The following is a 21,636-nucleotide window of genomic DNA, read 5'->3' on the forward strand; positions in this document are numbered from 1 at the left end:
GCTTCCCGAACACAGAGCACAAACAGGTGCCGGTAACCTGCTACGGGCAGGCTGTTTTAAGGGCTAGGAGACAGACGCTTACGCATATGCCACGCCAGAGACCAAATGCTGAACAAGATCTACAGTAACTAGTTATCTGGTGCATTTCTGAAGAAGCTTTTTAAAAATCTGATCCTTTATCCTGACAGCAAATCATCCCCATCAGCCTTGGCTACCGAGTCGTCTCTAGGTCATTCTATAGCCATGACTTCAGGGACACTGGCCACAGAATCCCACCTCAGCCGTGCACTCACAACAGCACCCTTGGTTCCTCAGGACCTCAAAACGGCAGTCCACTCCCCCATTAACTAACTGCTTGCCTGAAACACCAAAGAAGGTTCAGACACTGAAAGATGTGGCCAAGAAAGCCTCAAGTCAGGCAGCTCTCTGAAAGGACAGGGTTTTTAAAGTATTTTGCAGAAATCCTATTTGATCATGAGTTTCACAAGCTTGACCTATAGGCAATTTTCAGGAAAATTCCAAGAAAGTACATCAACCAAGGTTATTTAAATAATGTAGCAAGTTTGAGAAGTCATTGTAACAAATTTAACTACTGCCCTATGTTTTTGTGTCACTAAGAACACTTCTGAATATAGGGAGGACACAAAGCAGTAAAATCACCTCAAATCTAAGATGAATTCCTGGGAAACAGAGGCACTGGAAGGCCAGGCTGATTTGCCTGGGGCTTTGCCATGGGCCAGGAGCAGTCACAGGGTTTGGCCTCGCAGCGGGCTCTAAGCGCTCTCCTAGCTGCTTCTCCTTTGGGATCTGGCCTGTTTATCACCCTCTGCCAGGGAGACAAGAGGGGATGGGGGACTTAAGGCATTTAAAAATGAGTATGGTGTATTTTGCTTTAACCAATGAGGCAAGTTTTTTAAATGAAAATAGGAGAAAGCATAGATAATGGAAGCATTCTCCATTATTATAACTACACTTCACTCAGATATTTTAAGGAGATTACAGTGTGGTTTTAATGACCTCAGAGATCCATTTTAACAGGACAAACGATCTATGACCCTGACATGACACAGTGACACTGAGATATTACCCAAGGTAGGAAGGGCATCTAAGAGAGTCTCATCCTTTCATAACAGGGTACTTCTGAAAGCCTTTCCGAGGTTCGAACCCAGCTCACACTGGCCCTAAAAGAAATGGCACACTTGCGTGTCCTGGGTCTGAGATAAAGCTAGGCGCTCTCCACCTCTGCAGGAGCCAGAGCAGCGACCTGTCTTTACATGCCTACAACTTAAGCAACACCATTTACTTTAAGTGCTTATGTCCAAATCATACAGGAAAAAGAAAAAAAAGCCATTGGGCAAGTATATTGTTTTCTTACAACCGTCTTCCCCACCCCCATGCTCTGGAGCCCTGAACTCCTGGGCCCTGGGAGACAGGCTTACCTGAAGTCCTTCAGCTCCTGCTTGCCGCTGCTGTCCTCTCTCCTGCCTTCGCCCAGGTCGGCAGCAGCTGCCAGCTGGAGGCTTCGGGTGACGGGCCCTCCACTCCGTTCTCTAGACTTTACACTGAACCGGTCTGTTCTTTTCTTACCAGCCAGAGCAGATTTGCTTTGTAGGACAGCTTTGCTTTTCTGCACCCTCACGTGCAGGCTGCGAGCCGTCTTGCTCGAAAGCTGAGCAGAATGATTCTTGGCCACAGCTTTGGGTTTTTTCCCCTCAACGTGAGTTATTTTGGCCATTCTTATGGGGCTTGAGTTCCTTAGAGAGGAGCTTGGTTTTCTGGACTTCCCCGAAGCTGTGAATTTGACATTCTGCTTGGACCTGAAGGACGGGGAGGGCAGTGGGACCTGTGCGGGGCCTGAGCTGCGGGCTCTGGTCTTGCCCAAAGGAGCCTGTGTGCTTTGCATTTTAATCTCCGCATCCGCAGTCCGTCTGCGGTGGCTGCTGCTGCTGTGTCTGTCACTACTTGCAGGTGATGTGTGCCCGCCTTTCTTGGATGAGTGGGAAACTTTTCTTTTGGAAGGAGAAAGCGGTTTTTTGGGGCAGCTGAAAGCAGCGTGCTTGTTCAGGCTTCCGATGTACGTGAACTCCCTGTGGCAGTATGGGCAGATGTGCGAGGAGGACTCTGAAGCACTTTTTAAGTCAGCCTTCTGCTTGGCAGATTTGTTTTTTTGCAGGATTGCTTTCTGGACAAGCTGATTTTTTTTCTTCAATGCATTTAATTTGAGCTTATTTGGGGACATTTTGCTGAGCTCGACACTAAAGTTCAGTCTTTTGGGTTGTCCCATTCGTCTGAAGGCGTTTTTCCCAGAGTTCTCCAAAACTACCACCCCATTTTTGGGTTGCACAGTTTGCTTCAACGGTACTGGGTTTTTTTTAGGGGTGTACCTCTTCTTGTCGCTGGCGGAAGCACACGCCAGGATATGTTTGTGTAACTCGGGCATGTTGTCCACACCTTTGCCACACTTTGTACAGCGAATGGCAGTGCTAAAAGTCTGTGGAATGTTGTGTGTGGTGAAGCTGGTGGCCGTCACCCCGATGCCCATGGGGTTTCGGTGATGGTACTGAAATGGGGGCGGTTTAAAGCTTGGGTAATGCTGATTGAGACCCAATCGAACATCTGGATCTTTCGTCTTTATTCCAGAAGCCATTATTTTTATGGTTGTGTAAAGCTCTTCAGAGGAATCGTTTAGCTCCTCCTCCTCTTTCGCCGTGTCTAAAGGATCTTCTGGCAAACTGTGCATGTGCTCTGCGTGGGCCTTGCTGGGATCTGTGAAGTTCTGCGGCCTCAGGGTGCCACTTTCAAACTCATGGTGTGTGCACACCTTATCCGGGTGCAGATCTCGCTGGTGCTGCTGCAAATTGCACAAAAAAGCAAATTCTTTTTTACAAACTGAACACACAAAGATATTCCCAACTCCATGAAGCAAAAAGCGATGATCTGACAAATCAGTTTTAGCTTTAAAAAGCTGCACACAGAATTCACATTTGAAGGGCCATTCTTCAGCATGAACTGATAAATGTTTGGTTAGATCTTTAATGGAAAGGAAGGGTGATTCACAGACATTGCAGACAAAGTTCTTGTTGAATGTTTCCTGAACAACAGCCTGCTCCAGTGCAGGCTGGGCTTCTCCCCTGGGCTTCAGCTCTTCATTCTCTAGTTCCTCCTGCTTGAAGGTTATCCCGGGGAGAGAGGTTTCCAGATTATCCCCGGAGGAGACGACGGAAGACACTGCGGAGAGGGGTGGCGGGGAGGGGGAGGAGGAGGAGGAGGAGGAGAAGGAGGAGGAGGGAGAGGAAGAGGAAGACGAGAGGGTTGGAGGCCCAGGAGAGGCGGCAGACACAAGAGGCTCCTCGGAAGGAATGGGGGACGGCGGGGGAGACACTGTGGGAGAAAGAATGGGGAGTGGGGACTGTGCGGTAGCATTCGAGAGTGGGGAGGGGCATGGACGAGGGGAAGCCCCTGAAGACGGGGCTGGGAGAGGTATAGTAGGAAGGAGGGGAGGAGGAGGGGTGGCCACGGTCAGCACAGGAGGACAGGGCGGAGGGGACGAGGGGTGTGTTGGCATCAAGAGAGGAGGCAGCTGCCCAGAAGAAAGAGAGGGTGTCTGGAGGGCCGGAGATGAAGGAGAAACATCTGGTGGGGACTCAGCAGCAGGGGCAGATAAACTCGCATCAGGACCCAAGTCAGCCTCTGCCTGGGGATCCAGGGGTTTGCAAGGGCTCGGGCTCCTGGCCACACGGGCCGAGTTCCCCACGGGTGCACCAACGCCATTGTACTCATTGAGGAGGACCTTCTGCAGCACGCAGGTGGTCGGTTTCTTCTTCCTGACAGCATTGCCGGCTGGCTGCGCCACATGGCTGTCTTTGGATTCTTTGCCTTCCACGTCACTGCCTGGCTTTTTATGCACACTGAGATCTAACACAGACTCCCACTGCACAGGAGGCTTGCTGGTACCCTCAGCCTTCTGCTTGACTCCGCTGGACAAATCCAGCGGCTGCTGGTTGCACACAGTGCTGAAAGTGGGAGTGGCGGCCCACTCTTTGGACGCCTTGAATTCGTCAAAGCATGGTGGGCTCACGGCTTCCCTCTCATCTCTCCCAGACAAACTCCAGGCCGGGGAGTTGCTATGACTTTCTAACTTGGGCTTTTTGGAGCTCAGAACTGTATCAGTCCACACTGCTTTACCATCGCTTTGCTTCCCGAAGTCTCGAAGGGCAGGGCTGTGCTGGGGAGAACTGGGAGGGGAGCTGGTCCGTCGCTTAAACCTACTCGAGGTCACGGGCAGCATGGACGCAGGAGCAGACACACAGACAGGACCTAACTTAGGGACCTCTGCTGCTGCAATCCCGGCGGAAGGAGTCAGTTTGTCCTGGGTTTGAAGAAGCTGCTTGAGTTTTGATGACAAGTACACGCCCTTCTCTTTGTGGAAAGTCCCTGCCTCTGAGGTGGATATGCTAAGAGGCAGGCTTAGGGAGCACGAGGGTGCTATGGGCTCAGACTCCGCTTCAGCTTTGATCTTGGGGAACACAGGAGGACTAGCAGTTCTCCGTTTCTTGGACTCACTGTTTGTGCTGCTGGAAGGCTCTTTAGGAAGATCGTCTGCTATGGGGACCTGTGTGGCCTTGATATTTTGAGTAATTTCCACTGTGACTGGAGTAAGCAGACAGTTTATGCCATACAAGTCCGCTGAACTGGACTCCATCTCAATCACGTCACAGTTACTAGTGCTGCTGCTGGTCTGAATTTTACCATCAATGTAGTAATTTAAGTTCTCCGAGATATTGCTGGAAATGTCCATGATGTAGACATCGTCTGCCTCCCCCTCCTCCTCTGGTTCTGTGCTGGGCACGTAGACATTCTGGGCAGGCTGGGCCTGCTCGGCTGGTGGCTGCGGCTCCCCCAGGAGGCCGCCTTTTCTCCGCACACCTTTGGGAATCAGATGGCGTTCGTGAACTCGACGCTGATGCCGTCTCATATTAGTATGAGTTCCAAACACCTTCTTACAGTATTTGCATGGATGAAGCTCTTTAACCTCTCCATTCTCTTCTACAACAGAAGAGTTTACTGTTTCTTGGGAAGCTTTCTCCGTACTCAAGGACAGACAGTCTTGCCCAAGACTGGGAGAGTTTGAGTCGTCTTTTGGAGAGACACTGTCTCCAGATGCTTTGCCATCAGCTGGGCCTTCTGACGGCTGTAGTGTTAGGCTGGGCTTCCGCTTTAAGCCCGCCTCATGGCGACGCTCATGCCTCCGCCTGTTGATCTGGGTGCCGAACGCTTTCCCACAGTACTTGCATTTGAAGGCATGGTTCACTGTCGAGATGTGGATGTGCATGTGACGCTCCAGCCCCTGTTTGGTCGTAAACTTCCTTTCACAATGCTGACACGGAAACATCAATGTTTCAAATACATCACCATTGGCCTCTTCCTTAGTTTTGGGGATTTCAGTAACAAGTGTTACCGCTGGCGAGTCCTCGAGAGTTTCTTTTGAAATATCTTTTGGTTCTTCTAATAAATCTTCTAGCTTCTCATCGCACCGTATTTCCGGCTCTTTCGCGGAGCTTCCGTCGGGTGTGTCGGCTTCCTCCTCCCCCTCGTCTTCCAGCTCCTCCTCCTCCTCCTCTTCAGGCCCCTCTTCCAGGGCGCTCCCCTCGCAGCTTGTGGCCTCCAGCTTCTCAGCGGGTCCCGTCTGCGGCTCGCAGGCAGGTGGCAGGGTCGCTAGTTCTGGAAGTGCGTCCTGAGCAGCCGCCTCCTGGGGAACAGCCGTCTGCTCGAGGGATGCGGGGGGCTTCTCGTTCTGCTCTCTGGCACCTGGAGCACAGGGAGGTAGAGGCACGGAGGTGAGGGCAAAACTAGCTGCTTTAGGGTCCCTTCTTATTATTCACGTCATTTCTCTGAACACCGAAAACGCGTAAGGCGTTACGATGGACAACAGACAGCTCTACGCTCTCATTTATAAAGCTGTGCGGGATCTGGGCCCAGCTGATATTGACAGGGCACCTGCTACTAACCTTGCAACGCGCTGGGCCTGAAGAGACAGACACGAACAGAGTCACTTGGAGTGTGATATACACAGAGAAGAATCTAATGCATTTTTATTCCCAGAAACTGTAGTGCTTAAAATTGTGTTGCAGTAGCAGATACTGAATTTCAGGAGACTGACTAGCTGTGAATTCCAATTTCTCATGATTCCAAACTGAAATAAGAAAATTGCTAAATGTTACCTACCATGTTAGAGTCTTAGTGATCTTTCTTGAATGATTCTCTCCCTCCTTCCAGACTAAATTTACATATTTAGAAGCTACAACATTTTCCAGAATTATGTGATCAGAATTTTTTCAAGTAAAAGGAACCCTAGGGATCATCTCTTCCAACTCTGATCAAATTATTAGCAGCTCAGGTGTCTCAATGCCCAGAAGAAACCTCGGTGGTCAGGGAAGGAAAGCCCTCTGGATAGAGTAAACAAGTTCTGAGTCAAGAACTTGTTAGATGTGTTCGAGGAATAGCAAGGAATCTGGAAAGGCTGTTGGTGGGGGAGGGACCGGAGGAAGGCTGGAGAGCAGGAGAGGAGATCAGAGAGGCCAGCTCACATAGGACTTGGCAGGCTGCCTTCATTCGGAGTGAAACAGGGAGCTACCAGAAAGTTCTAACAGAAATATGATACAACTCACTCATATTCAAGAGAATCACTCCAGCTGCTACCAGGAAGACAGAAAACTCTAGGTGGGTAAGGATGGAGGCAGGAGAGGGGCGGGGTAGGAAGACATGGGGAGGTGGTGGGAATGGTCAGACTCGGGATATATTTTGGAGACAAGCTGACATGCGCTTGCTGACTGGCTGTGGTGAGAGAAATGTCAAGGAGGGTCCTGCAGCAGCCGTAATAATCCTGTTTGCTAAGCAGCAGAAAACAAAGGGAAGAGCAGACCTGGGCTGCGTGAGCATGTGTTGGAGGAAAATCGAGTTTACTTTGATGTGCTAAACTTTGAGGTACCCAACAGATATCCCGTAAAGATGTTAAGTACTTAGTTATAGATGACCTGAGTCCAACAAAGAGGCTGAGCCTAGAACTGTACAAATCCTCAGATTCAAAATGGTATCTGGAGCATGGGACCGGACGAGGTCACCTGGAGAGTGAATGCAGACAAGAGAGGTGGAAGAACATCTCCCATGACTCCAGGACTCAGGTGGGACCAGTGACCAGTGAGGCAGCCGAGAGAGTGGTGGCCCTAGGCTAAGTAAACAAAGTGTCGAGGAGGGAGCGAGCAGCTGCGCCCGGAACTGCAGACGGGATGGGGAAGGGGAGGACAGGAACGGAGCAGCCCATGCACCAAGGTGGAGGTATGGTGACCACGACAAGAGTTTTGGTGTAGCCAAGGGGACAAATGCCTAATGGAGTTTCCAAGAGAATATCAGAAGGGGGAGGGATGGAGACTATAAGCAACTTTTTCCAGTTTAGCTACAAAGAAAGGCAGAGAAATGGGACAGTGCTTGGGAGAAAACACAGGGAGAGTGAGTGGGACTCTAAGACGGGAGCTGTCGCAGTGCACTTAATGCTGACGTTCTGAGAAGGTCCTTCACAGCACCACCTGTACCTGCTGAACTAGGGTCCTCGTGCTGTCCACACTGGAGGAGTCAGGACGGCTCTGCAGGGGAGGCAGAGCTGCTGGGACCTCCTGGCTCTGTTAACCGGCTCTGCCCCCACTCGCTGGACAAATATTTACTATATGCCAGTACTAGGTGAACAAGACTGTCAAGCTCCTCATCCTTCTAGAGCCTCACTTTCATCGGAGCTACATACAAGCAGCAACACTCAGACTAAAGGTTACGCTGTGCAAGTGTGTGATGCTTCAGAGGCACACGGGAGGAACACCTGGCTTAGTGAATCGGGGAAGGCTTCTTGGATAAAGTACTGAGCAGGCTGAACCTGAAGGTCAAGGACAGAAGAGGAAAGTAACAGGAAGAATCGACACAAGCAGCACACCATGAATTACCCTGGACTTGCGGGGGGAAATGGGGATCCACTAAGATATTTTAAAGCAGGAGAATACCATTTGGGAGATCTGGCTGCGATGTGGGTTGGGGGACTGGGAAGAGACATTACTTTGAGCAGATCACCAATACCGATGCAGTGGTATTAGAAGGAAGATGGTGGCTGCCTACACCGAGAGACGGAGATAGAAAGAGGCCGTGGGGGCAGAAAAAAGTGGCTAGACTGTCGAGCCAGAAGAGGCCTGGCACAGACCTCTGGACTCCCTGGATACAGAGGAGGGTGAGGGACTGAAAAGGCCAACTGATCAAGCTCTGCAAACGCACCGTACAAACTCAGCTGTTCAGCCTCACCACCCTGCTGCTTCCAAGGAGCATCAGCCTCACTCTGACCCGTCTGCTACTGCATTTACTAACACTGAGGCTTCTGCCTCTAAACAGAAACCAGCCTTCTCTCCCCCGACAAATTTCATAAATTCCCTGAGTTTTCCACAAACTGCAAAACCCGTTATTTGATGGTGGAAATTTATTTCAATTTAGGAGCTAACTCCCTTTTCAAATGCTACATGTTCAACACAGGCCCACCATGTTGCTAAAAATAAGGCTGGAATGAGACAATAGAAAAAGAAAATACCACCCCTAAAGCGCAAACATCTCTTTATAGAGTTCATTTTTGGCCAAAATCTGTGGCTTCTTTTAATGAACTAAAAAAAAAATTCTTTTATTTCTCTATGACTGGTAAACAATTCCAGATTTAAAACTCCCCAAAGTAATATGAACCAAAACATGCATAGCTCTGCTCACTGGTAAGGCCCACACCAAAGCGTGTCCCCACACTCCCTGAGGTCGCTGAATTTTGCACCTAAAGGGGGGTCTGGGGAACACAGGATGAGACTGGACCGTTTGCTCAGACCACTTTTTAAGGACACACAGAACATTCAGGAGAGGCCAATGACTACACTGTACAGAACCAATCACACTTCAACCAGTTATCCCACAAGAAGGTAAATATTAAGCATCTTTTTGCATGGGGCCTGATGTTATATAGACAGGAAAAAAATAACTGTCTTGAATTTTTTAAGGGGAGGGGACTGCTGGATTTTCTTTTTTAATTCTGCCACTAAAGGTAGTGAGGAGGTTCTTTAGCATTTTTGTTGTTGTTCAACTGTCTTAGCAAATCTGCTATCAGCAGCAGAACTTAGTTTTAAAAGGTTCTGGGAAATAAACTTGTCCATTCTTGCTTCATAAAATGCTACAGGAAATCACGATCCTTTATGAATGTCATCACCACAAACAGTGCTAATAAAATGGCTTAAAAGGAATAAAAAGTATTTTTTTGGTTTTTCCCCTCTACAAATGTTTCTTGAAAGAGTCACAAGCCCACATTTTGAAATTTGCCTATTTGGGTCATTATGAACAACTTTTGAGCAAGCTCCGGTCTTTGCATAAAGTGGCCACGTAACAAATTAAGACATAGCTGCCTCCTTTCTAACAGCAACAGTCTCAATATGGTGGTTCAACTGAGCAATCTGCCTTCCTGATTAGCTTTCAATCCATGCCCCTCTGAATTCTTACAGCATGGAGGGCTAGAATATTAATCCTCAGAAGAAACCATAAAAAAGAAAGTTTAGTGGGAAGAAACACGAGATAAAAAAGGAATTTAAATTCTAACAAACACTTTCATTCTGTACATTTTTCATTCTGATATATAAAATCGAGGGTGTTTGATATTTTAAGTAATTTTTTAACTGAACTGCAAAACATACCTAAAGTATATAAATCATAAGTACAGAGCAAGATAAAATGTTTACGAGGTAAATACACCAGCATACCCACCCAAGAGATCAATGATGGGCTAGTACTGGCCCCCAGTCTGTCCCTGTCAGTCTGACTTCTGTCACCATAAATTTTTTTGATGGTTTTGAACTTTGTAAATTATTTACAAATGCTATCACATAGAACGTTTCATTTTATTTTAACCAGAGCATGATTTCATTTTTAACAAGGAAGGTCTTTAATAAATTTTTGAAAGGGAGGTATATGGAGGGCTTGCAGGGGGCCTTCTTGCTGTTTAAACCCTTTACAGTTCTTGAATGATTCTCAGACGGGCATGTCAAGGAAATACAACATTACAGTAACTGGTGATACGCACCCAGGCCACACAAACCCAATACCCCAGCTTACCTTCTGCGGAATCTCTCATGTTTGCAGAGGTGGAATCTGGTTCACTTGTCTTCAGTTGTATGTCTTCAGTTTTGTTTCCTTTGTTTTTATTTTCCTGGGGTTTTTTCTTCCCTGAAACACATTATTTATTTATTTATTTGTTCATTCATCCATTCATTCATTTACTATTACCCTGAAATCTTGAAGAAGACAATTACTAATCCAATCATAGCAAACTGTCTATTCTAGGCAACTATCACTTCAGTTCCTAAAGAAAGGAACAGATGACAAATACAAATACTTTCAAGTCATGTCAGAGAAAAAAGAAAACCATAAATCCTGTATTTTTTAGTATCTTGGGCATTAGTTCCCTCATAGCTCTAACAGCTATCAAACTAATAATACATTCTAAAAAGTTAATATTGATGTCACAGAAAATCAGACGATAGCACCAAGTTTACTACCATACACAACGTAAGGGGCAGGGACACACATGCACGATGGTTCAACACCAAGCAGAGGAACTATGAACAGTTCACTGCAGGCCGCACGGCGCCGGGGGCCGAGGGACTCGACTTGGGTCCAGAACAATTTGACATTTCATTAACAATTCGGAGGCTGGAACTCAGGCAACATTAACTGAATTCCAAGTGATACCACAGTTCAGAAGATAAGATGAAAATGTAGCACATTTCTGACAAGCTGGAACAGTGAACTCAAGTCACCAAGACGCTCAGTAAGATAAGCAATTCTCGACAGAAGTTAACAGTACTGGAGGTCCAAAAGCTCGGTCTCCTTAGGATTTAACCAGAATTTGCGACCCTTCTTTGCCATTTTTTAAATTCTGAGTTTGTTATGCCTGGTCGCTTTTATTTTTCAGTTTTCAGATTCAGAAGAGGTCCTAGCACCTTCCCCAAACCAGTTCCTTCTCTCCCTGCAATGCGCTCCTGAACCCGGCTGCATTACAGCCTCCAGCTGTCCTTTCTCTTTCGCAACAAGCAGCCACCTTGATCTCTGAATGTGTAGAATGACAAACTAGAAACCACCAGCAGTTTCTGGAAAATGGTATTCTCCACAACAGAGAATCACTACAGAGGAGCATAATTAACTAAAATGTAGGTAACAGATGAAAATTAAGATCAGAGACACAAAATATCATCATTGCAGAGATCGTAACGATTACAAATAGAAACATCAAATACAATACGAACCAAGTATTAATCCTAAAAAACACCACTGGATTCTGAGAAATATTTAAGAACTTCAACAAGAAAAAAGTATAAAATAATAATCAGCCATTTAATGTTAGTCTTAAGTACCATTTTAAATCCCTCATTCTTCAGTAAGGTATCGGAAGTCTTCTGCACCTATGTAAGAGCTCGTGCACTCAAACAACTTCTGAAAACACGTCAACTGTTTATTTCCAGAGGCAGCTACAATGGCCTCAGGCCTTCACTGGAACCACATCCCGGTGGGAACAGAAGTAGAGGCTCCGTGGAGCAGGTAGATACAGGTGTCCAGGTGGAGGGATTATAAACCCATCCCCTCTGCAAGAGGCGAGGCTATGAAAACACGTCACACTGCAAGAATTCACCTCCCCTTTCAAGTCTTTCTCCCGTCAACAGCATGGGCGTAAATCTGATGATGACAAAGGCTCCTGAGGAATCCAGTTGTGCTTAAGGGAATCTGGATTCTAACCTTTCAACTGGTTTTCTTATCCTCATGATGACACATGCCCAGTCCATATCAGATTACCGGCAGCAAACAATGCAAATACCAGTGACTGGTTATTGACAGTAACTGCTCTAGTTCTGCACGTCATGTCTCATAAGACCCATGTCAGGGCTCCAGTGCCCTCAAGACACTTAATTCAGAGCTTATATTCAGAGAAGTTTTTTCCTGGATCAAAAACCACAACTTTGTTATAAAACATCAGTACCACCTCATGTACTCTGAACAGGCCAAGGAATCTGACCCTTTTTTACTGACCTCTTACTTGCTACTCTCTACAGGTATGAACTTTCAAAATACATATATATGGAAGTATGGTATAAACCTTCCCTCTTATGCGTGAAACTTACATGCATTAAAAAACCACACTGTAAGATTTAATATAAATACAGGTGTTGTTGTAATACAATCACTTGGAAAAGCAATTCAAAGATTTTCTGCAACCTCTCAAGCACTATAGAGGCTAGTTAGCCGGTTGTACAAAAAAAGTAAAGTGGCCTATATGTGAGCAAAGTACTAAGTGAGATTTCTAGATTTATATCATAATAAAGTACAACTTTAATAATACCATTCATTAAAATGTGCTCAGAATGGGATCACATAACTAAGAGGTAAAATACTACCTGAAGTTTTGTTCTCTGCCTAAAGTATGAGAATGCCTAGCTGATACTCAGTGTCCAATATCTACTTTTGGACTCTCCAAACCTAACCAGTGAGAAGTATCCCTCCTGCCCCCAGGTGTGCTCTTTCAAATCCATACCCAGGCAACCCTGATGCCTGCATCTGCATCCTGTCCACAGGGCTCAGGAGCATCCCACCATAAGCTGCTACAGGCTGGTTACCAGCATCTCAACTGCAGCACAAGCGACACTTGTTGGGCTGTCCACAGCATTGGAGGATGCTTAGCAGCATCATTTACCTCCACCTACAAATTGCCAATGTCACCACTGCCCTTCTAGTTGTGACAAGCAAAAGTCTCCAGATGTAGCCAAATATCCCTAGAAGGTGGTGGTGGTGGTTGCTCCCCAGGTTAAGAACCACTGGGCTAAACCAATTATGGGTCACTAAAGACATAGGGGGCTCTACAGTTTATACATTTATTAGGAAATTAAAATGTATCTGAACAACACTGATAAGCCAATTCTAAAAATGAAGGGATGGAACAATTAAATTTACTGCCTAAGTGCCTTTCAGTAAACACTGATAGGCGGAGTTTATGACGGAACTGCATCTATTGGGCATCTCATCATCAGTCACTCGTGGGACGAAGATCACCTGATGCAGGAAAGGACTTTCTCTGTCTTTACCAGAGCGCCTAAAACTCCAGCTACCTAGGGCCGCACATTAGAGGTAAAGGAGCTATGGAAATCACTTGTCCTACCTGCTATTTTGCAAGAGAAATCAAAAGCCAGGGCCCCACAGGGACTATGCAGCCTATGACAAAACAGAAATTAGAACCCGGGTGTCCTGACTCAAACTGAGGTAGGCTTGGTGTCACTCACAGAGCCAAATATTGCAGTAACAGGTGGTAGAAACTGCTCCATTTCCTTAAATCAGTACATTTTTTCCTGATACTTGGTTTCTGTCCTATAAAATCAAATTAAAATAAAAAACAAGCCCATAACCAAAAATAACCTGAATGCCAACTTTTACAAAGGGGAGAGGGGCCTGGCTGGTTTCTATCTGCGAGAGCTGGGGCAGCAGAGCCACTGGGAGGCTGGTAAGCACACATGTGAACTCACCATCCGGCTCCTTGACGGGTCCTACATAAGGCTACTGCCAGCTGGTGCTCCACCTGCTCTAAACAGGAAAGATACAGGAGTGAAGTGCAAGGAGACTGGTGTGGGGACCAACACAGAGCCTAATGGGGCACAGGACAAAGCTGTGTGCTCACACACAAGGAGAAGCACACACACAGACAAGGACAACGAATGAAACAGAGGAAACAGCAGGTGCCTACTGCGTCAAGGTTCTCACCAAAAACCAAAAATAAAATCATCTGTGTGCTCGCAGTTGGGATGGGATATGGATACTTACTCTCAGGCCTGTGCCAAGCCCATGCTGTAAAACTGGCGCTCTTACCATTTAAGCACCACTCTGCTCAAGACCCAAAAGTCTCAACCCAGGCCTCTCATTTACAGAGACACCCAAGGACAAGAGATGTGAAGTCATCTGCCCAAGGCCACACAGCTAAATTAGCTCTAATGTCAGAATGAACACCCATGAATGCTGCTGCTGAAAGTGCTCCTTCTACTATACTTATTTCTTAAGAACAAAAATGGCATAGTAAGTATACCACATTCCTTAGAAAGCACTTTATCACCATTCTTTCACTCAGTTTCAAGGACAAATGAAGTGGTATAAAGACTTCCACTGCACTAACAGAAAAGGAGCGATCAAACTGGAATGCAGATTGTTTCTATCTCAATTTTAGCTTATACCAGAAACGAGTATCAATCGACAGCACAGAGCCCCAATCTGAGCAAATATGATTCACCGTTAAATATTATCAATAGAACTGGATTTCCTAGTGAAATAGCAGTCACAGAGAGAAATTCGACAGCCACAGCGATGGCTTTTAAAGTGAGGCATTGTCCTGCTGGGGCTTGGATGCGAGATGCAAAACCAAAACTGCCTAAAATGTCACATGAGTAAGTTCCGAACTACACGTTGTACTCTTCCAATAAAGTGAACAGACACTAGGAAATTCTAAAGAATATTTCACTTGAAAAATGTTCAGGCCTCAGAGAGAATGCAAATTCTAGAAGGCTGGCTCAAGTTACATTAAAAATTCAATGCAACAGTGAAGGCTCATGCATTCGGTGATCTAAAGGAATTTAGAACCATATGTAACTCTACATTGGCTGCCTCCTCACTGGGGAGCTACTCAACTCTGAAGTATAAAATCAGAATTCAGTATCAGCAGATCTATGCAATCTTTGGAGAGCTCACCATCTTACTCAGATACACAGTTGATTCCAAACCTGGAGAGAGCCCATCAGTGAGAGCTGTACTACTGTACCTCGAAAGGCCATCAGGGGAATGAATGGGCAGCCTGAACAGAGAACGGCACAAACTACCTGTGATCCCAGCACTGGACTTTCATCCCCTCCACTTCCCATGGTTACCTCTGACCTCATCATTACAAAACTCAAAGTGTCTTCAGCCTTATTGACCCCAAGTTTCTCCTTCACGTTTGACAGTTTGATGGGTCTTACATTCTTTTTTTTTGGGGGGGGGGGGGGGCGTGGAGGGGAGTCCCTCACAGGAATGGAAGATTGAAAGCATGCTTTCACAAGAGAAGAAAGCCTTCAGCCAAGCATTCTGCCAAGCTCAGGGGACAGACCGAGAGCACAGAAGAGACACAAATGACAAAATTGAGGAGCTATATTAAAAGGTGGAAGAAGAAGCCTAAGATTTGGAGGAACCTTAAAGATGGTCTCAGTCGGCTTCCCCAAATTCACACACACACCTTTCTGAGCTCTATCTCATTACATGAACTGACTAAAATCTAACTAAGTTTGTAGCAAAACTGGGACTTTTATTCCCATCAGTTCATCCACATTATTCTATCCACTGTGTTCTAGCAGCCTTGTGAGTGACACTTGCTGGGTTCTAATTTCACCCGTAAAAAAAGAATTAACAGTGCTGCCTGCATTTCAGGCACGTTTGAGAAATTCATCATAAACATTTAGCCGTCACCCACCTCTTTGAATGTGTGCAAGGTGAGGGTGATTTCCGTGAAAGTAGGCCAGCGTGGCACTGATTTCAGCCCTAGAGGCGTCTGGTTTTGAGAGCGAAGTCAGAGTTCTGAAAGCAAATGAAAAGCTCAACTGGGGGAAAAGCATGAAGTTCATGCTAATGAATTTTTATAGGATTAAAAAAAGAAAAGGGAAAAAAACAAGCTCTCTAACAGATCAAGGAAAGGGAATCAGAGCTGAGAGCTTCAAGAACGGCCAGGATGATGTCATGTGGTCAGAGCTGGGCCTCAGCTGTGTTTTCTACTGGTGGTGGTTTTGACATTCTGCAGTTGATGTGACGAGTACAGAGAAGCTGGAAACATATAAAACTAAATTTTCCACAATGAATTTAGGGTTCATTTCAGTAATTTCCATATCCTTAACGTATGCTTTCAAAATCCCGGAAGTCATCAAAAGTCAATGGCAGGACAACCGGGAAACAATAAGACCAGTGCGTCAGACACTGCAACCAGAAAGGCTTCCGCAAAGGTCAAAGGTTACACACCGGGCTGTGTTTATCAGATGATCAGAAGTGGCCTTACAAATGGCCAAGGTGTCAGTGGGTGAACAGGCTACTTGGGGTCTTAGCCCATTGGTCCACAGTGTTTGAAAGGGAGAAATCCGAAGCAGTAAGATGCTCTAACAGTTGATTTTTATGAACATAATACGCTATATGTCTCCTACAGAGTTCTTTTACACATAAAATGACTCTGAATGTACCTGATGGTAAAAAATACTGTTAAGCTTCTTAGGCATAATTTCAAATCTTCTTTGTAAACTCGCCAAGAGCTGTCTGTAACCTGGAGGCAAATTATAAAAATAAAACCTCTTTGGTTTTAAGTTGGTCATGGTATTAAAACAGGACTCTAGGCTTTGCTTCCAACAGAAACAATGGAAAAGTTCTGGAGACTCTGGAGCTGCAGATCACAGTATGAATTCCTGGAATGCTTGGGTCCTGCCAGGGGGTGCACTGCCTTTGCAGCCAGGGCTCCTCCAATGTCAGGCTGATGGGAAACCAGCAAAGAGCACATCTGAAGGGACCTCTTAGTTTCTCTAAAAAAGGCTTTTAGTGGCTCTGACTGGATAATTCCAAATACCAGAAATAAACTTTTGTAAATTCAAGTTTTAAAAGCATTAAATTTTACATTCTTTGGTACCTCAAAATATCTAGTGGCATAAACAAAATTATTTTAGAGACTAATTAAACACCTCTGCAACTTAAACTGCTACTCTGTTCTGTTTTTAAATTATTTTAATTTCTAGGGTCCTTCTCGTGAATTTTCAGGAGCCTTTATTTTACCGGGAAAAACACATACCTGAAGTCTGAAATCTTACATATAAAAAGTGAACTGGAGACTACAGCATAAAGAACTTAACTCAAGTTCAGGTATTAGTCACCTGGGGCCAAACAAACCAGGACTGGGCTGAGCAGGGATGTGGTTACAAGTGCCTGGCAACCCCCTAAAACAGAGTGGATGGTCACACCCTAGAGAACTGTCTCAGCTAAAAGGAAAGGTGTTTTTTTTCTCTCAAGGCCCATGATAAATTTTACAATACTATATCCTGATGAATTAACTACAAAATTTAGTTTTAAAATATTTTCAGGAAATAAAATCTAGATAGAAATCAGAGTCAAGACACAATTACAACACTGAAAATTCATTGTTTACATTTGTTTACAGAAATGCTCATAGGAACAATGGTCAAAGCACATCACTCAATAAAATCAGTCTATGGTTTATCCATCAATGTAAACTGAGAGGATCTATATTAAAATGTAGGCAGATGGCTCCCACTGATGTGATTACTGATGAGGGTATAATACCCGTTTCCCTGTCTGTATTTTCTAATTTTTCTAGATGAACAGCTGCTTACACCATGCAAAAAGATAAGGTTTTTTCTAAACTATACCTACAGAAGCAAAATTAGTGAGGCAACTGAAAATGTTTCTTTGGGTTGAGATGAACATATGTAATTTTATAAAGTACAATTTGGAAAAGGCCTCAACGTTCTTCTTTGCCTGCACAGTAAAAGGTCTTGCTGACGTGCTTCTCTGTTTGCCAACTCCTACCTGTACACCCCAGTATAAGTGTCCAGAATAAAGCACTATCCCCAGAAACACCAAATCCACAGACACACAGCTATAAAGATTTAAAAGGGATTTAAAATATTCATAAGAGACATTATTAAATAGTCAAAACTGCTGAGGCATTCAATTTACCACTGTTAGCTTTTGGTGAACATCCTTCGACTCTTTTTCCTGTGCACAGAATTACTTCAAACAAAAAATTAACGTCTCCTTGTGACGAATCACATACCTCCTATTCTTGTTTCACTGCATTTGGTTATTATACCCATCATTATTTAAATCAGAAATCTAATTTAAACAATCTTACTGAGTGCCTCCCAGGTATAAGCTGAGGGTCAATGTTTTGGTAGTGATCACCACGAGAGTACTGGTCATTAGCTTTTATTTTGCTTCTCCTAAAACGCAAAAATTAGACAATGGCATTTGAATATGCCACATTTTGACAGATATTTAAGAAATTTGTTTATAAAAATAAGAGAATTTGCAGAGATACTAAAATCCCTAATTTAAATCCCTTGGATCTACAGTGAAATGACACTTTCATTCCAGGATAATTTTTAAGGCTCTTTGTGAGGATTGCTAAGTGATCTCATCCCCTTCTGTCCAAGCCCCCTCAGCTGTCCTCCAGTCCCTTTCCCCCTGCAGATGTGCCTCTATCCGAGCTCATGGACTGAAAAGCATCACTCGCTGCTCCAGCAGAAAGAGCTTGGCCCGCTCCAGGCTGACGCATGCGCACTAGCATGTGACACTAGCACAAATTCGCCAACTCCAACAAACTCCAAACTGCAAAGGCATCTTTCAGACTCAAGAAGCAGAGGAGAAACTAAAATGTATTCTCATAAAGTAATTATTTTTTAAATCATGATTTACATTTATATTCAATTTCAAATTTGTTTCTTATTGATGTGCCCCTAAAAGCAAACTCCTACTAGCCTATTTAACAATACATTTTTCTCTTTGATGTACCAGCCTATATCAAGCTACAGTATTATTCAAATTTAGCCCAAGCTACCTACTGTTGTAGATTAAAAATTTGTTTCCTCTACGTGCTTTGTAAAGTTTCTGGAAGAATGGTGAAGTATAAATATTTTGATAATTTTTCTTGGGTGCTTGTTATCTACAAGGCTCTTTGTTAAGAGCTATAGGGAATTCATGTATTTTATTACAAAGATGTCTGCCCCGAAGGAATTTAAAATTGAAGTTATATATCTAACTTAGTAAAAAACAGGCAAGGCTCTTTGAGGAAATGCCCTACTAATGTCAACAAGAAGCAAATTTTGAGTAGAAAAAATGTTCCAGAGAATCTGTATTTCATTAAAAACATTTTTTAAAGGGAAGGGAAAAAAGGAGGGAGGGAGGGACGGAGCAGGCCAGAGGGCAGAGGGAGGAAGGGAGAGAGAGGTACACAGAGTGATCTACAGAAAGAGAGAGGGTGACATGAACAGCCACGCAGAGGCAGGTAGAGCAGAACGCTCAGGGAGTCTGCTCAGGGAGCTACAAGCCGTGGCCCTCAGGAGCACAGCCATGGACCTCCAGCTTTTCCAACAGGCTCCAGCACTGAGATCGCAACCTTGTAGAAACACAAAGTCTCATTCAGTGCAAGGCTCCAAGGATTAGCCCATTGCCCTGCCTTCATGTTTCTCTCTTGTCAGTATGGCGGTAAAATAATGCCCCCAGGGAAGAAGGGCTCACAAAGGACTAGAGTTTGAAATACAGCTTTCTCCCAGGCCAGTGCCCACACTGGGAGGAAGGGTCTCACTCTCAATCTAGTCACTCATTACAACTGCTCCCCAAAGGTTCCTGTGACCCCACAGGTCACACATCTTCCCTGCAAAGAGCTGACTCCAACTAAGTGACACTCCTGGAGTGGGCTCACCTCTCCTTCCCCGGTGTTGGGGTGGCACTCTGAATCATACAGGTCCTCAAAGGACAGAAGACCACAAAACTGAAATTCAAAAAACTGAAACTATATTGTGCAACCATGGGCCACTGACTGGGTCAGTGAGAAATAATCCTGCTCAGGGCAGACGGGAGCTACGACCCACGCTGGTGATCACTGCTGCTCCCGTCGTGGGGAGGAGAAAATGAGGTGACATGCGCAAGGAACCTGCGCAGAGCCCGACACGCTCAAGACACGGAACCAACTGTCAGGATTAACCACAGCAGATTCTACCCGGCACAGTACAGAAACCCCACGCCTACGAGCCTGAATTGTCAGCATACGCTCCTTCTTATAAGACAATGGCATTCTGCTTCCACTAACAGCCCCGAATTCATCCATTTGTTTTGATCATTTGCTCTACATCAATTCACATGATCCCACCCAGGTATCAGTATGGAAACGTACAATCCAATGAGGAAGGTTGAACCGAGAGAAGAGAGCATGCTGGCAAACACTAATGATCCCATCGATATATATTAATGCTCCAACAGCAAAAGTTGTGAATATATTTCACTTTTAGTCTGTAACCCACTAATTTTATTGCTGTCTCTGCTTTATTTTTAAAATTAAACAAATGAGTTCATACTTTAGTGGTTCCTAATCTTTTCGGGAGGAAACCTTAGACCCCTTTGAAAATCAGATAACACCCAATGCTCCTCTCCCCCGACAGTCACAAATAGTCATTACCACAAAACGTGGGGGGCTCAGGGACCTCCTGGTGCTATTATTACACAGTGTCAGTGGTGAGTTCATGTAAATGCGTGTATCAAAGGGAGTATGTGATACCTGAAAAAACCAACAACCCTGACTCCTCAGATTGCTCAATAAGAATGGTGCACAAATAATCAGGACATTTGTTTCCTTAAAACTGGCATTGTCAAAAGAAAATGAATCTTTCACATTTTTTCCCTGACTTCACATCCAGAAAGATGTAAGCTGACAGATTTTCTCATCTGTCCCATAGAGCACTGAAATTGCTCCTGCACAGTGACTTTCAAGGCTGTCTGATAATTTAATATCGAAGAAAATGTATCCAAAATTCACCCAAAATGTCCCCTAACACTTCGTGGTAACAGTAGAGTAGAGCTGCTCTGAGGGGCTTGGACCACATCAAGGAAAGACAGAAAACCAGGAAGACAACAAAACACTCTTCATCTGGGCAGCAAGCAAATAGTGAAACATGAGGTCTCTAATCTGCCAGCCTATATGCACCAGTGTCCTAGTTTGGGTAACCAGTGAAAACAAGACAGCTTTTAAGGAAGAAGCAGGTCTCTAGCATCTGAGGAGTTCTCTAGTACCGGGCGTGTATCTAGTTGCAGCTCGAAAACAGCTCTGTACTCTTACCTAACCTGCAATCTACTCTAGGTCACCAAAGCTAACTACAGGGATTTTTAAAGGACATGTTAGAAGATAATGAAACTGCTCATTTTTAAAATCCAGAAGTACCACAATAAGCTAATGGACAGGCAGAGTTACCACAGTTACCATTTGCTGATGCCCCGCAATGACAATGGAACAGGCCAAAATTGGTGTGCCACACATTCCCAGGAGCCTCTCGCTCTGGGCTCGCAGCAACTCTACAGGTAGGTCTTCTCTCCATCTTACAGACAGGTAAAATGAAGATCAAAACACCTAGAGTAACCTGTCCAAAGTCATGCTGCTACTGATTGCTGTGTTTGAACTGGGGTTTGAATCTGGCCTTGAAATTCCAAGGTATGTCCCAGCATGATACAGTGAAGTCCATGTACTGTACACTTCCCAGAATCCAGGACAGTTGGGTCAGCAATGTTTCCCTTCTCTCCTCCACCCAACATAACACACATTTCAGGATCATTTTAAAATAGTTACCCTTTGCAAAGTACTAATCAGGTTATGTTGAATACAGAAGCAATAGTGAAGCCCCAGCAGCGTACTTCCACCCCACTAAAAAAAAAAAACCTTTGGGGAGTTCTTTACTTGTTTTTATTGAAGTTGGGGTTGAAGGGATT

At 44.9% G+C, this 21,636-nt stretch overlaps 1 protein-coding gene across 8 annotated transcripts in view; it reads right to left on the bottom strand.

The window, feature by feature from the left end:
• Positions 1-21,636, bottom strand: part of PRDM2 (PR/SET domain 2) — a 99,430-nt gene that overhangs the window by 21,800 nt on the left and 55,994 nt on the right. For 7 of the 8 annotated variants that reach the window (XM_087820095.1, XM_087820093.1, XM_087820098.1 and 4 more), the window contains 2 exons: positions 10,168-10,278; positions 1,440-5,808 (listed from right to left, as the gene is read on the bottom strand). In XM_087820095.1, the coding sequence (XP_087676221.1) occupies positions 1,440-5,808; positions 10,168-10,278 (4,480 nt within the window). Of the gene's footprint in view, positions 1-1,439; positions 5,809-10,167; positions 10,279-15,583; positions 16,568-21,636 lie in introns of those variants that run through there. The other variant, XM_016205666.2, reaches the window with a different exon arrangement.

This window comes from Miniopterus natalensis, chromosome 9 (genome assembly GCF_054644295.1).
Source record: "Miniopterus natalensis isolate mMinNat1 chromosome 9, mMinNat1.hap1, whole genome shotgun sequence".
In the NCBI taxonomy this organism is placed as follows: Eukaryota; Metazoa; Chordata; class Mammalia; order Chiroptera; family Miniopteridae; genus Miniopterus; species Miniopterus natalensis.